The sequence below is a fragment of the Morone saxatilis genome, unplaced genomic scaffold, assembly GCF_004916995.1.
Source record: "Morone saxatilis isolate NCDOM2014 unplaced genomic scaffold, NCSU_SB_2.0 Contig7, whole genome shotgun sequence".
Taxonomy (NCBI): Eukaryota; Metazoa; Chordata; class Actinopteri; family Moronidae; genus Morone; species Morone saxatilis.
The window spans coordinates 7,923,542-7,939,217 of NW_023340246.1; the positions used below are offsets into that span (position 1 = coordinate 7,923,542).

The window sequence follows — 15,676 nt, forward strand, 5'->3', positions numbered from 1 at the left end:
AATTCATATGAAGGTAGAGGAAGACAATCAGTGGAATCTGACTAAGTGCTCACTCAGTTGTATAATCATGCTTAAAGTATAGTTGAAATCTATACTTCAACAAGGAAAACAATAAGGTATAAAAACTCTTCTGCTGAAGAGACAGAAGAAGACATAATCCATATGGTGAATGCATTGTATAAATTAAGGTGTAAACACACACACTTTCAGCGAGGTGCCACATAGGCGGTTTCTTTCGTTCTCTGACTGGTTTGATCAAGCCTCATAATCATCCATGAAAATATTTCAAAATCAACACTGAGGGCATTTTGTTCTCCATTTTAGAAAATAAATCAGGTTAATGATGCTTTGGCCAGCCTACTGCAGATCACTTGGCCTTTACATGGATAAAGCTATTTAAAATACAATATTATAATCTGAGGTAAAGGAAAACTCATTCATCAGCCAGATAAAATCATTTAGAGAGAGAAAAACAAGCAAAAGCTAGAGAAATACTGTAAATAATGAAACAATGTCATTTATTTTTAAATGTTTTGCCTTTTCGTGTAGGAAATACATCTCACAAGGTTAAGATGCTAAAGGCATCGTCAGTCTACTGCAAGTTTTTCTTTCTGTTTTATAACTCAAAATGCAATCACGCAACTTTTATGGCTCACCAAGATGCTAAAGCAACAAAAAAAATGCAGAGACAAAAACTTTATGCACTTCACTTGGCAGTGTTTCTCTGTATAGAGCCAGCTGTGTTTACAGCATACTGTAGTAAATGTTACATAAGGCAACCTGGCAGATACTGTCAGTTTTGTTCATGCAGTTTATATTTTACAGTAAGAATGGTGGAATGGATAATGAAACTGGCTCATATCAGTTTATGTTTTTATAAGTTGTTTTTTTAAAGATTCCCAACAGTCTCTGCTTTAAGAACACATGACTCAAAGGACTGTATTCATACATTGTGTCTTTAGAATTCATAAGAACACTACATTCATTTAGCTGAAGTCTAATCTATTACATCGATTGTCTGTCTCATTTTGAGAAAATCTTTTAAAAGTAAATTTCTGAGAGGACAGAAGCAGAAACATAGTCAAAGACTCACCAGTGAATTGTTGTCTTTTATTCAACTATACAATGTAATGTAATGAAGTGAAATGGCCCTCACTCCTAATAATATGTTATGTGTGGTGAAGCACATTACCTAACCCACTTACACTGCTTGAAACAGATAACCCTGGGTGGGAGACATCAAACATAAAGTACAGAAGGCTTAATTGATTTTTTTAAATCCTGTTTATAACAGCAGAACCAATGCAATGACTCATAACAGCTCAGTGAAACCCTTCAGGCAAGAAGTTGACCTTGTTTGCAGACTTCCTTTTCATTTTTTAAGGGTTTATGAACATGTTTTCTTCTTCAGGAAAACACTTTGTCCCGCCATATGGTAAGCGGTTCTATATGGTGCTGGGCGAATGTGTGATGTAGGCTTTTGTGGCAGAAGTGACACTTACATATGGATGCACAGCTGGCTGAGACAAACCCAACATCACCGCACGAATAGCTAACTAACTGTAGGGAAAAGACATTAGAGACATTAGAAGACTCTGTGGTAATTGCCTAGTTGTGTCCTTCTGGAATAGAGAATGAAATATCTCTGTGGCTTTATTCCTTTAAGGGAAATGGCATTGAACTTGTAATGAGTCACTTCCATCTGAACTATTCAGTTAATTCTTCCTCAACGGCCTCCCTCATCGCCTAATCCACTTCAAAAGCAAAAAACAAACAAAAAACCCCTGAAAAATTTGTAATCATTGATCATATTAACTGGGATTGAATTTTGTTTGTCTTGACCTACTGTGACTTCCAATTTTATCATTCTTGGCCAGTGTAAATTGGAGGCTGCTCCTGAGTGACTAATCTTGTGATATTGTATTGGTATAAAAGAAGCAGAACCACAAACAATCAAAAAGAAAAAAGAAATACAGCAGAATAGATTGTGTCTGTCCTTCAAACCTGACAGGATTTCAGTTTGATCACAGATAACATTATTCATATGCTGCCTTTATACTTTGACCATGTAGTGTCACTCATTACTACCTACAGGATGCATCACTGTCAGTATGTCTCTTTAAGCTGTGAAAAGTATTCAACATCAACCACCACATACTGTGGGGGTGAAGTTCAACCCAGGTGAACTGGGCACAGGCTATAAAGGCAGATACAGTAGCTGAGTTACTAAAAACCATGTCTGGAACTCAAAGCTAAGGCACAAATGTTCACTGGAGACCAACACTGATTTATAAACCCCTGAGATTGAGGAATGTGCAGGTTTGAAGGTAAAATCAATGTAGGTTTTTTTCCCGTTTCACTTGAAGATATGAAAAATGATAAAGACAATAATAATACATACACACACACACACACACACACACAAATAAAAGATCATATTGTACTAGTGTAGTTCAAAAAAGACCCAAGAGGCCTATTTGAAACACACCTCAAAGAGCCAAACAAACGTAGAAAAAAATAAATCAAGACGTCAAAAACATTGCTCAAAACAGATGATGATAAATAATAACATATTAAAATAGTGAGTGCAGATTAGGTACAACAGGAATAAAGTAGTGGCGGTATGTGTGTCACACTAAAATAAATATATTTTCCTCCTGAAACATATGCAGATATCTCATTGCAGCCAACTTTGTCTGGACACCACGTTGAAATTTTGCATCATTATGAACAATGGCTACAAGAAAAAGGGAAACTGGGACCATACAAGCACATCATTATGGAGAATCTGAATTAACTGCGTGAGCAAACCCCCCAAAATGCAGACAATGAATATCTCAACATTGTTCTTGAGAATTCACTTGTTCTTCTCTTCTAATTCATGACAGACTGCCAAAAAGAGGACTTAAACGTGGGAAAAATGAGAAACAATGAGAACACTGCCCTTTCTGAGCGGATTGCGGAATTCCAGCAAACTGCAGTATTGCACTGATTGGGAGACTTGTCACTGAAGAGAAAGAGTGAGAAGCATGGACTAACTGCAGAATTAGTTGTTTTATTATAAATTTCGGTTTTTGCAGTATTTAGACAAATGCAGTGCCTTACAGGCTTTATGCAGCTCTGCAGGGGGGTTAGGGGTTGAAAGTTTAAATAGAAAGCCTGCGCTACAAATGGGAGGTTAGAAAGAAGTGGGCATTTGGGAGATTGAGCGTGTCTAGTGAAAGATGCTATTGAGTTGCAATATGGGATATGAAATATGACACAACTTTATGAAGTGCAATACTAAATTGATGGAATACATAGTTAAATGTCACGTCTATTCTGTGACTTGCGTTTCACTGTTTCATCAACACACATTTGCAGCCTAAGGACAAGATGCACAGTAAATATAGACTTGTGCATAAATGACTGACTGCATCAGACCGGATCAGAGGGGGAAAAAAGCAGCATGACTCAATACTCAGACAGTGAATTTTTTTACTCCCAACCTCCAGAGGAGCATGATTTCAGCATTTGCTAAAAACTCAAGGTTCCCATGACAGAGCTCAGAGCCAAAGCTCAGTGGTACACATTACATCCCTCTGAGGGGTCTCTCCCTCGGCACAATTTAATGGCCAACTTGGCCATTACAGCCAACTCACTGTTTCCACAGATGTCCCAATGGCTTGGCACATGGGCATCCATGCACATGCACACACACTCTCCCCTGGCACAATACACTTTTTGAGGCGACAGCATTTATATAAGCCAAAGAATGGCCTGATGCCAGACTTTGGTGTATCTGCATGTGTCTGCCAGCATGGTAACATGTATGTTTTGCATGGTATGTTGACTTGATCTGTGAGTTTAACTGAACCACTGTAGCTTCAGGCCAAAACTGAACTGATATCTTTATTACACATCAACACAGCCAAAGAGGAAGTCAAGGAGAGAGCAGTGAGTGAATATCAAGTGTCTACCTGTCTTCATTCTGTAAAGTGAGCAAACCAAGATACGACCTTACTGCATCAGCTATAACACATATTTCATGAGCTTCATCTTGAAGTGGGCTCACAAGTCATAGAGAGAAGTTGATATTCACTTTCTCTCCAGTAGATATTTATTTCAACCACCCTACAGAATAGTGTTGATCTCATATTGTAGCATAGTATTGTAGTATTGAATTTCAGGATAAAAAAGAGTAAGAGCTGCAGTTAAGGGAATGGGGCACACCAGATTTCATGGATGATGGGAGGAACCAAAGTGGATTTTCTGCACCATGCTCCTGCACTCAGGGGGGTTACTAAAAGAGCCTCCATACCTTTGGCAACCACTGAGTCCAGATGGTGGGAATCTGGAGCATTGGGCGGGAGGAATGGAGCGATGGCAGGAGAGAGGGAAGGAGGATGAAAGGTAAGGAAGGGGAGTGGAGGTAGGAAGAGGGAGCAATAGCAGACAAACCCCAGCCCTGTTGAGAAAAACAAATGGCTGGAGGGGGGTATCTGCTCCTGCCTCTCTGCTCTACGTGCTTCACCAGGGAGGACCGATTTATGGCACACAGAGGGGGGGTGTCCATCTCTCTCTCCAGTCTGCTTGGAGGACGATAGAGACATGTTTAAAATGAGGAAGATGAAGAACGAGGGAAAGAAAATATGGACAAGGAGAAAAAGGAAGCGCAAGAGAGGAGATAGAAAAATCGAGTGAAGAAAGGTACGATTAGAAGCAATAGATGGAGAGAAATAGACAGTATCAAAGAGGAGAGCAACCTAAGTGGCAGAGGATCACAGTGACAAATACTCCTCCTGTGACCCTGCAGCTCCTGTCTCTAATGGGAGGTCTGGGAGATTGAAACCTTGGCCAGAGTTCCTGCGGTCACTCAGCCAGGCCAAACTAATTTGGTCCTGTCATAACAACCAACTAGGAGATGGACACTTGCAGCTCTTGATATAAAAAAAAGAGGCAATCTAAAAAAAATACAAGGAAGAGGGTAAGTGTGTATTATCTGAAAGAACAGGTTTACTACGTGAGACAGAGAAAAAGCCAAAATGATTGACGTGTCCCATTCAGATTTACAATGTACGGATTTTTTCTTTCACTCTTCTTTTAAATGAATGTCGATCATAAAGAGACATCAATGTATCTGAAATGCAGTGTGACAAGGACTGTTATATGTTTGAGGAGCCAATTTCAGCTGTCCAAAAATTTCTCAGTGAAGACTCTAATTACATACTGGAGTGCATATTGAAGAAGTTGTTGTAGATATCCAGATGTATGAGGTATGCATTTTATACCACTAAATGTGTGTATGAGAGTGAGAGTGAAATATGGTATGGTATGTAACTTTAAATAATTAACTGTCCAGCAACAAGTATAATTTAGCTGTAACTGTACGGTAGGTCTGTAAATGCATTTGCATTTAAAGAGTTTGGAGGGAAGCGTCTTTTTTTTTTCTTTTTAAGCTTTTACTAAACCAAACACACACACAAGAGCAAAAGTGTAAGTAATGGATTAAACTGTGTTGGTCGGATCCACTTAGTGTTAGCATATCGGGCTAACTACTCTAGTTTAATACTTACAATATTATGACTTCCAAGGCCGAGACGTACTTACTACGCTATTTTGTGGGGTAACAGATCAAGTGTGAACGTATCATGATGTCAACCATTGGTTTATAAAAAAAGTCCCAAGTTTGGCATAATGGCCATCACCCTGTTGGTTTTTTCCTGCTAACAATGGTGAAGTACATGAGTTGAGCTGCTCTGTAGCAGGAAGCGATGGCTTCACTAGTATAGACAATGCAGTAACAGAATCTTGATTAATATTTGATTAGCACTGCCTAGTTTAACAGTTTGATCTGAGATGGACTCACTGAGAATGTCTTGTCAATCACAGCCACGCCCTATGTGACCATAATTTACAAAATGAACAGCATGCTGTATGGAAGAAGACTTGAAACTAGCGACTGAAACCATAAACTCAAATGAATAAATTAAGAGAGAAGTACGGTCATTTTTAACACAGCTGAATACAGCGCAGGTCTTTTTGCTAACACTGGAGCTAACCCCTGCTGGCCATTAGAAAGAATGCAGTTTTAAGTACTTCCATGGTGGCCTCACTCCTCAGAACCCAGAAGCTATTTATTTACTGCCAACATTACAGGTTTAAACAAGCATAGTTAGCGATAGCACAGCTGACGTTAACAGCTCTGTCCCTCTCTTTATTAGATTTGAGGAAGTTTACACTCCAGCAACTTCTTCCACGTTAGTTTCATCAAACACATCAGTTAGTGCTCATCCTAAAAGCTTTTTCTTTGTAACATTAAAAATTAAACAGTCTTTGAAAATCCGAACAATAAAGCATCAACCTAACCTCTGTCGTGTATGTGCTAAGACGCCAAACAGGGTTATGTTAGAATAAGATATGACCCTGAATTTATAGTTTTTCTTGTCATCCTGTTGTACAGTCATACACAGTGCAAAAAAACAGTAATGTTCTTTATTTCCATGTCTTCCACTTTGATCATTTTCTGGTGAGGACTTTTTTCTTGGGATATGTAGCATTAGCATTAGCTTTTAGTACGATACCTTTTCACAGGGTTGTTGTTTTCAAAAGTAGCCAGAGACAGCGTTTAAAACCGACTTCATGAGGCTAATATTAGCTTAATTAGCTTGCTACAGCTGATAAACAGTTATCATTTCAGCTGGCATAATCATTATATGCACAATTTTGTCTAATTTTGTCTGGAATCAAGGAAATATTGTTTGAATAAATTATCAAGAATTTTAAGTAACAAAAGTGCCCCCATTATTAACAGCATGTGTCATATGAGGGGGAAAAAAAGCTTAACAGGCATAGCAACCGTAACTAAGCTAGGGTTCAGTGAACAGTCAGTTCCTAACAGTATAAAAACATGAAATTTTTTATTGACAGGCACTACTTACCTGTGACCTGGAAGGTGCATTTGCCTGCTCCGGCCTCATTGATGACATTACAAGTGTACTCCCCCCATCCGTCTCGATTCAAGCTGCGGATGGTGTACTCCGTCTCATCTCTTTGTGCGTCAAAGGCTCCGGCGTGGAGCAGCCGGTTTGATAGAAGCCACTCGAATCGCAGAACACGGGAAGGGTGGGCTCGCAGCACCCTGCAGGTCATCACCACAGGCCTTCCCAGGCCCTGACGCATCTCCATGTAAACCGGCTCCACTGTTGGAGGATCTGAGGGAGGAGACAGATGAGTTCAGATGACATTTGTTAGGGACAGGAAAGTGTGTCAAGGATTTTAGCGCGGTGGGAATATGAAAAAAAGTCTTAAAGAGGGCAAAGAAGAGAAAAAGAGGATGAGTGGGAGGATGGTGCGTCGACATCTATAAAGACAGACGCTATTCAGGTGAGGGCGTCGCGGTCAGACGATGTTGTCTCTGACCTCCAGAGATATTTACAGAGAAAAAATATCTGGAAGACAGAAAAGACAGTCAGAATACTAAGTCTAGAAGAGTATGAGATAAATAAATGTACAGACAAAGACATGTTATGAAAGTGTCAAAACAGAAGGAAAATGGTGCTGAGCAATGTACTCAAAGCTCACTGAAAACCCAATAAGGACATCACTGAAAAGAAAATAACAACTTTTTGAATGACAACCAGCACATATTTAAATCATGCACAGACACAGAAAGGAAGAGAAACATTTTAGATGACAATCTTGTATTGTAACAGGAATGGGAACGGCGAGCAGGGAGAAACAAGTGAGATTTAGGCATATTGTAAGTAAACTTTAAACAATCAACATTGCAAAGTCAATACACCTCAGCAATAAATGAAAAATGACGAGTGAAAACAATTGTGGGGAGAGTGGCAATGGATGTAGGGAGATCAATTTTGCAGAAAAACTAGAACAATGTTCTGAACGAAATCAGTCACGCTTCACGGAAAATTGGTAACAGGATGATGAAGTGCACCTCAAGCTTTCAAAATGGAAAATTAATAACTTATTTGAGCATCTGACAGGCTTCACCTCTTACCACACAGACAACCTGGTGGTGAATTATTTGGCCAAGACGTCTCAGAGCGAAGCGAGGCGCTGAATATGACCTCGGTGCAACACGGACCCCTCCCTCTGCAACGTATGTGTGACTTTATATTTTAGCCTATGTTAAATGTGTGATAGATTATGTGTATGGTGACAAAACGTCTGTGTAGGTTTTAGCGAGGAAAGAATATCTGTAAGTGCTTGTGAGTACAAGCACTGGAATGGATATGAATAATTTTCCCATCTTAAGCATCTTTGCTCTTGACATGCTCATACAGATGCTTGACAAAAGTCACTGGCGGGGCTTGAAAAACAACAGTGAATGCTAAGGAGAAGAGACAGAATGACACAGAGCCCCTTAATTGCTTGAAATTTGCATAATTTCTGACAGAGTAAAGGAGAGGCGGGTAGCTATAGCTAGGGCTGGGGATGTTACTTTTAAAAATGTAATATGTTACAGATCACTGATTACCTGATTGAAACTGTAATCTGCAACATAATCTTGTACATTATTCACACACGGTAATATAATCTAATTACTGAGCCTTCCAAACTTGATAGGATATGCAATTAAATGAACAGTTTATTAAAATTTACAGCATATAATTTGATAACACTATTAATGACATTATCTACAACCTTAATCAGCCATTTTTTTAAAAGATGTGGAAGATGCTAAAATCTCAAGCTAAATCTCTTTAAGGAATCTCATAAATACTTGCCCGTTTCCGAAATATTTTTGCTGTGTTTTTAAAGGAGCTCATTTATGTTTTTCTGTTGCACACAACTGATTTAACCTCAGCGCAGCCTGTAGAGCTGGGCAGGTCCTCCAGGCCACAGAGGCACACTGGGAAACATGGGCTGTAAGCATCATACTGTATGCAAAATAATACACAGACATATAACAACCCAAAGTGGGATTTTACTTTTGAGCCCTCAACGCTAATTATCACACAACACACACAAAAACCTGGGATTCACACGGCAGCTACTATGATTAATGGCACACCATTAGATTGGATAATGACTGGCTGAAATGTGAAAAATAATAAATCATAACACATGGGATAACAGAAAGAGGAAACACAAATCTTCCCAGAAGTTTGGACTAAAAATAAAAATAAAACTTTGCCTCCTTCACCTGATGCTGTTCACAAGGTGGAGAGAAAAGTGGCTTTCATCTACGCTAAATGAAACACCAATCAGTTCCTCCTTTAAATGAGCCTTGCCTGGGCTTTTACCCAAACGCAATGGCTTATCTCTGACTCCAAAAGAAGGGTCTGAATCTCTACTTATCACATTAAAATTGTAGGTTTGTGTGCGGCAGTGAATCACAACCCAGCTCCACAGCCTCCCTGAGTGGCACTAGACCAAATTGCAGTAAGTGCATTTCCATTGACACAGAAAGACAAATGAAGACAGGGTTTGGGTCTGCAGCAAATGAAAAAAAAGAAGAAGAAAAAAGATCTCTTATATAACCAAAACATCCTTTAAACAAAGGCACATGCCTTATCTCCCCCCTGTGCATGTCCTGTGAAACAGCTGCCCAGAGAACATGAAGAGAAAGGAGCGAAAAGGTCTTGTGTGATATTCCCTGAGCAGTGCTCTTCATGGTTAGTGTAGCAACGAGGGCGGGGAGGGCTTGGCGTTCCTGTTAAGTCACAGGCTGAGGGAAAACCCTGAGCACGGGCTGAGATGTAATCCATCATCAGTCACCGGTGGATACCTTGACAGTAATGTGGTAAAAAACAACTTTCAGGAGCATGGAGGCCTTTTCCCGACAGTCCATATAGGCCGCCATCTACAGGGAGGTGGACAGAACAAAGACGTGGGCATATATGGGGGAAATATGCATGTGTGTTTTGGAGTGTGTGGGGGAAGCTGAAGGGAATTGAGTGCATTCGTGCACCTGCATTTCTGAAATTCCGCTTGAATGGTTTATAATAAACTCCAGCTTCAGTCAAAATGGGTTTCATTTTTCTGCCATGTGCTTCGGGTGACTGCATCAAGAGAAGGACATGCAAGTGCTGTGGGCAAGCCTGCAAGCGTAGACTGTTCTGTACAGGCTGTGCATGTGCACATGAAGTGTGTATATGTGACTGCATAACTTCTATATGGTTGGATGTTTATTTGTTGTTTTTTCTGTTTTTTTCTTTCATCCATTTTCTCCCTTAAGCCACAGAATGTTTTCACTCATGGCTCTCTGTAAGGGAGTGGTGGAAGAAGTGCTCTGACCTTTAATGTAAGTGCAATTACCACTGCACCAATATAAAAATAATCCTACTTAAATACAACTAAAACTTTTATCAGCAAATTGCACTTAAGTGTTAAGTAAAACTAGTCAGTGCTGTGCAGAATAATGGCCCTGGACATATTGCTGTCTATATTACTGTAAATTGTCTTATAAAAGAATTCAAATAAATGGCCCTGATAAAAAACAAAAGGCTGACCAATAATACAGGCCAAGTATAAAGCACTGAGTTGGTGAAATTGCCTGTAGACCACTACAGCTCACATGGTCAGTCAGTATAATGTACGTTTCCTAATGCTACACTAATTCCATAGTGTAGCATTAGAACAACAGATACACATATAATTAATTCCACTTTTTCTTCTTCGTACTCCTGATTGATATTAAGCTACCATCACCAAACCTCCGCACTTACTGAAGGGTTTTCTGAGGGACAGGGGAAATTAGAGGCCCTCTGTTCATGGTAGATATTATATTATGAAAATGTCACATCAGTAACAGTTTACGGATGTAGCTGGTTACGGTGGAGGTATTTTTAACTACCTTATATACTGTTGAGTAGTTTAATTCAGTTGTTCCCAACCTACGGGTTGTTCCCATACTCAAATTCTAATATAAAAATAAAACTTATTCAGTTTCTTTACTTTGGATTAAATCTTTTCTTTATGTGACATATGAGATAATTTAATCTGTGTGGGCCTCATAGTTGAATAAAATCAATTGAAAAGCTTAGAGGGAAAATCACTCTGGAACCTATAGACATCTAAAATATGAAAGGTAGCCTCAACTTAGCGCTGCTTCTTGTAAGAACTAACATGCCTAAAGCGTTAAAAAGTACAGAGTACACATTTCCTCTGAAATGTAGTGGAGCATAAAAAAAAACATAAAATACAATAACTCAAAATTATACTTGAGTACAATGCTTAAGTAAATGTACTTAGTTACTTTCCACCAATGCTGAATGAGCTGGATAAACATGTGACATACCAGTGCTCGATTCAGGAATACAGTATGTCACGTTTTTCACACAACAGCATTCAGCAGCTGCACGTGGGAGTATGAAAGAAACTTGTTTTGGGATGGAAGCAAAAGCATTCTTGTGGGGGAATAACCTTTGTAGCATAACATGCTTCAATAGCAAGTCTTGATAGAGGAAATAACATTTATTAGGAAGTCAAACAGATATATATGGAATATGCAATGACAACCCCGATTCGACTGATTTATAATGAGTCCCTGTGTTGAATAATGTAGGGAAACGCTGCTCCACATCAACGCGCCCTCCTTCCCTCACACTACAGCCGCTGCAATCAAACAATGAATTTAAGCACCATCTGCATTACCATATTGTTATTAAAACCTAGAGATAATTTATGAACTTAAATAAACAAGTAATGATAATCAATAGAGACTCTTCAGTGCGAGGAGTGGCCTGGTGATCCGCTAATAGGTTTAGCTCAGTCATTGACCAAGTTATGAATTATTCTGTCTAAGCTGTGTGCAGGCTTCTGTTTACAACCTACATATTCTCTGACCTTTTCGGGTGTGGATTTGATACGGCTGATCAATTCAATATTGTTCCACAAAAAAAAAGGTTATTAAAATTTCATCCCCAAATGCGGTGTGTGAGCCCTGCTGTAATGCAAAAGATTAATTTGCTGGCGTTAGGCTAATGTGAATCGCTCTAATATGATTCACATTAGAGTGGGCCTCAGGGGCCAGCATTGCAGGCCTTCTTGATGCAGAAAGGAAAATTAATTAAAAACAATAATCGTGTAATTCTGCTCATTACTTTTGCCCAGACAGTAGCTCTTTATCCTGTTGTGTCTTTTTGATGTATGTCAGATAGCGAGTTGCTCGCTCAGGGGGACAATTGCAGGGTTGCATCAGGCAGGTGTCATGGACGATGTGAGGAGGAACAGAAGGGAAGCCTGGATAAAAGATTCCTCTGCATCTGGGCTGAAGTAGAGCTTGATAACTCTCACTCTGACAGACAGTGGTATCTAGGACAGGAGACCACTCTATACCTCCTTCTTCCCTCTATTTCTCTCTGTTTCTTTACTCCCTCTCTCAAGCCCCTGGATCATGCCAAGTCAGTTTGACTAAGAACATTAGGGTGTCACAGCTTGGGATTTGGCGTTTGCAATTCTATTAGAGCGACGACTCTAAAGGCAGACGTCTTCCATTCCCTCTACCTCTCCTCCTGGCGTTGCCTCTGCCAGCCAACAGATGCAGGTTTTTACATATCAAAGCTGTTGACTTGCCAGAGTCGTTCCTTCACGCCTCTAATGCTCTTTGCTTCAGAGGACTGTACCTCGGTCCCTTGATCAAGTTACTAAACGCGGCTTTGCACATGGCTCACCACCAAAGGCGGGTGGCTCACGCTGGGACCTGGAAATGCAGGCGAGAAAAGCATCTCAGAGGGATTGGCTGGTGCTTACACACCATGAGACAGGCCAAAAGAAAGAAGGGAGGGGGCATACCGACAGTCCTACTGAGCAAACAACAAAAGCAGGGTCGGATCGCGTTAATAAAGTAAATTCTCAGGCTGAGAAATATGAGCAAAGGTCTTTGTATTTGGCAAGTGCAACCGAGTCAACAGTGTGCGTTGACGTGTACACATGGTGGACACATTTCCCCCCAATATACTCAAATTGTGTCTCAGCAATCTAAGAACTAAAGTATGGATTATTTGTGCTTTTTAAACTTTGGCTTTGATGCCAACTATTAATAAGTAACAAGAGTCTGATGAGGAGCAGAACTGGCTCTGAAGTGAGAACATAGCAGAATGATTGATTTATCAACACCAAAGACTTAATAACTCTCTTCATTATGTGTTCTGCTTTGAAGATGGCGAACAGATGAAAGTGCTGTATGACATCAAGAAGTGTAGCGCAAGAGAGGTGCTTTATTAAAATGATACTACATAATGAGAAATAATTGCATTCTCAGAATACTTGCGTTGAAAGGAAGAGAATTATCAGGAGTGAACTGACGTGACTCCCCGCATGGCACGTACTGTGTGTGTCATCCTATGATGCAACCACATGCCAAGCCAGGTCTATCTGAGAAAATGAATAGACTTAATGGCATGTGTCTTTCACCTGAGGCATCAGAGTCTCTTCGCCCCTCCTGAGGCATGTCATCTCCATCTGAGTGGCACTAACAAAAGTCACTCCCTGTAAGTGACACATGTCCACTGTCACTGAGACGGGGGGGGGGGGGGGGGAGCAGCAGCAGTGGAGTGTGATAGGAGATGACCTTTCCTGGTTGTTGGGAGAGTCAGAGGAGAAAAATCTTGCCTGAAAGCATCAGTGACATTGACCTCAACTCTGAGACGGGGTCATTCAAAGGTTGTGGGAGTTACAGTTCTTGAAATACTGTTAAAGGTGTGTTTTTCAGCATTTACTGTATCATTTTGGATTTAACTAGGCCATGAAAGTATGTAATTAATAAAAAACCCTGGGATTTTTTGTATTCACTGGACATTCATTGTGGTTAAGGCCACCTGAATTTATAGTCTGAATAATTTGTTATCTGACAATGGCGCAGTTTCTAATTCTATACACTGAACAGTTTTACTTATGACTTATTATTGCTTTTATTTATTTATTTTACCTGTTCTTGTTATTCCTTTTTGTAACAATTTATCTGTCTTCTCACCTTTATGACTACATCAAATTTTAAATTTTTAGAGGACTTTGTGGGAGACATATTGACATAAAGGAAAGTGTTTTAAAAGTCTGTGTGACACCAAGACTTTTTACTTTTTTTAGCCTGCAATAGCAACTGGAAGTTAACTGATGAAAGTTAAATTAAATATTAATTTAAACTGTTAACAAATATCAGCACGAACACAACACACCTGCATCCTGTGGACATGAGGGCTTAATTTACCCTCTTTTACCGTGATGTCTTAAAACAACCTACTCTGTATATTTGGATTTTATTTTCATCCATCATAGAGTAATAACATATTATAAATTACATCAAATTTTTTTACTTCTTGAATAGTTTTATGTACTTGAATTTTTTATGTATGTGAAATATCCAGAGCTGTTATTGTCTGAAAAATACTTCTTCTACTACTACTTCTTTTTCATTGTGGCTTGAGGACATTTTATGCTCTTAATCTTCTATAAGAATAACAACTCTCAACTACATCCAAAAAAAGCCTTTTATTTTGGGCAGACCCTGTTTAAATGTGTCATCTTTTTTATTCACCACTGATTTGCAGATGAAGGTGTAGCATATAATGTTGCAGCAAATGCAGGGGGAGAAAATATTTTGTCTGTTGACCAAAAAGCTTCTGGACAGTTATTTTTACCTCCTTTGTGCTGCCCTGATAAAGATGGAAAACAGAATACAGTATGTGTCCCTGCTGCTTTCTCAAATGGTAGGCAAGATCACTGTGACCTATTGCTGCTTGTGGCAGTAAACTGCTCTTTGCTGAGAGGGAGCTGAGGGGGGAGCAGCATCATCCATTTTTCAACTCCTTTCAAACAACTGAGGCAGGAGTTTATGTAGATGTGTGTTCGCGTGGACTGCTGTACATGTGGTAGATACTGTAATGTAACTGTTGTTAAAATGAGGACATTGGCTAATGTTCAACATAAGGGTTCTGTGTGAACATACAGCCATTTTTTAACTATGCTTTTAAAAAAAGCCATTAACACCAGTTGTGTTTTAATTTTAAATACAACAGTTTGTTGTATTAAAAAAAATCCTTTGTTTACTTTTTAGTGTCAGCATTGGTGCGTAGCAAAGCCACTAACCTTTGATATGGGGCTGTCATCACTGGATAATCATAATCAATTTAGCCAAAAAATTTAACACAGTCTTCTTCAAAGCACATCAAAACTTCATTAATTCTCTTAACACAGCACAGTGGGTAACAGCTAAGCTGAAACGTGAATGCCATAGCAAAGAGTACAATAAAAGTCTTGGGGAAAAAAAATGAGGGCAGCATTATGCGCTAATCCTTGTCTGCAAGAACAGAACGGGGGCTGCTCTAGTTCCTCTTCAATCAAAATATTGGTAGTGGGTGTGTCAAGTTTATGTTGAATCAAAACCCTGGTTGAACTGCGGCCATAATTCTCGTTTTATTGTTCGCACTGTAAAAAGTTGTTGGATATTTTTCTGCAGTCTTATGGTTGGCAAATATGGGAGGACGCTTCAGACATGGCAGTCAGCACGGAGCGTGTTAATTGCCATTCATTAACTAAGTAGGCCATAAGGAAAACAATGGCTGACTGTGGCTATGAGACTATTTTTTCTATTTCCCATAATCACTTGCCAGAGAACACTACACACTACATGGATCACTTTCGTTTCCTTCCTATCCATCTTCCGTTCTTTTTTGGGGGTGGGGGGGGGGGGGGGGCATCCCTAGCCCTTGAATGAGTGGAAACTCTTTGA

The 15,676-nt window shown here is 39.6% G+C and overlaps 1 protein-coding gene across 1 annotated transcript in view; it reads right to left on the reverse strand.

Annotated features, from left to right (window-relative positions):
- LOC118340952 (MAM domain-containing glycosylphosphatidylinositol anchor protein 2-like) overlaps positions 1-15,676 on the reverse strand; it is a 105,211-nt gene that overhangs the window by 35,530 nt on the left and 54,005 nt on the right. The window contains exon 10 of the mRNA XM_035679119.1: positions 6,921-7,193. Within this exon, the coding sequence (XP_035535012.1) occupies positions 6,921-7,193 (273 nt within the window). The remainder of the gene's footprint in view (positions 1-6,920; positions 7,194-15,676) is intronic.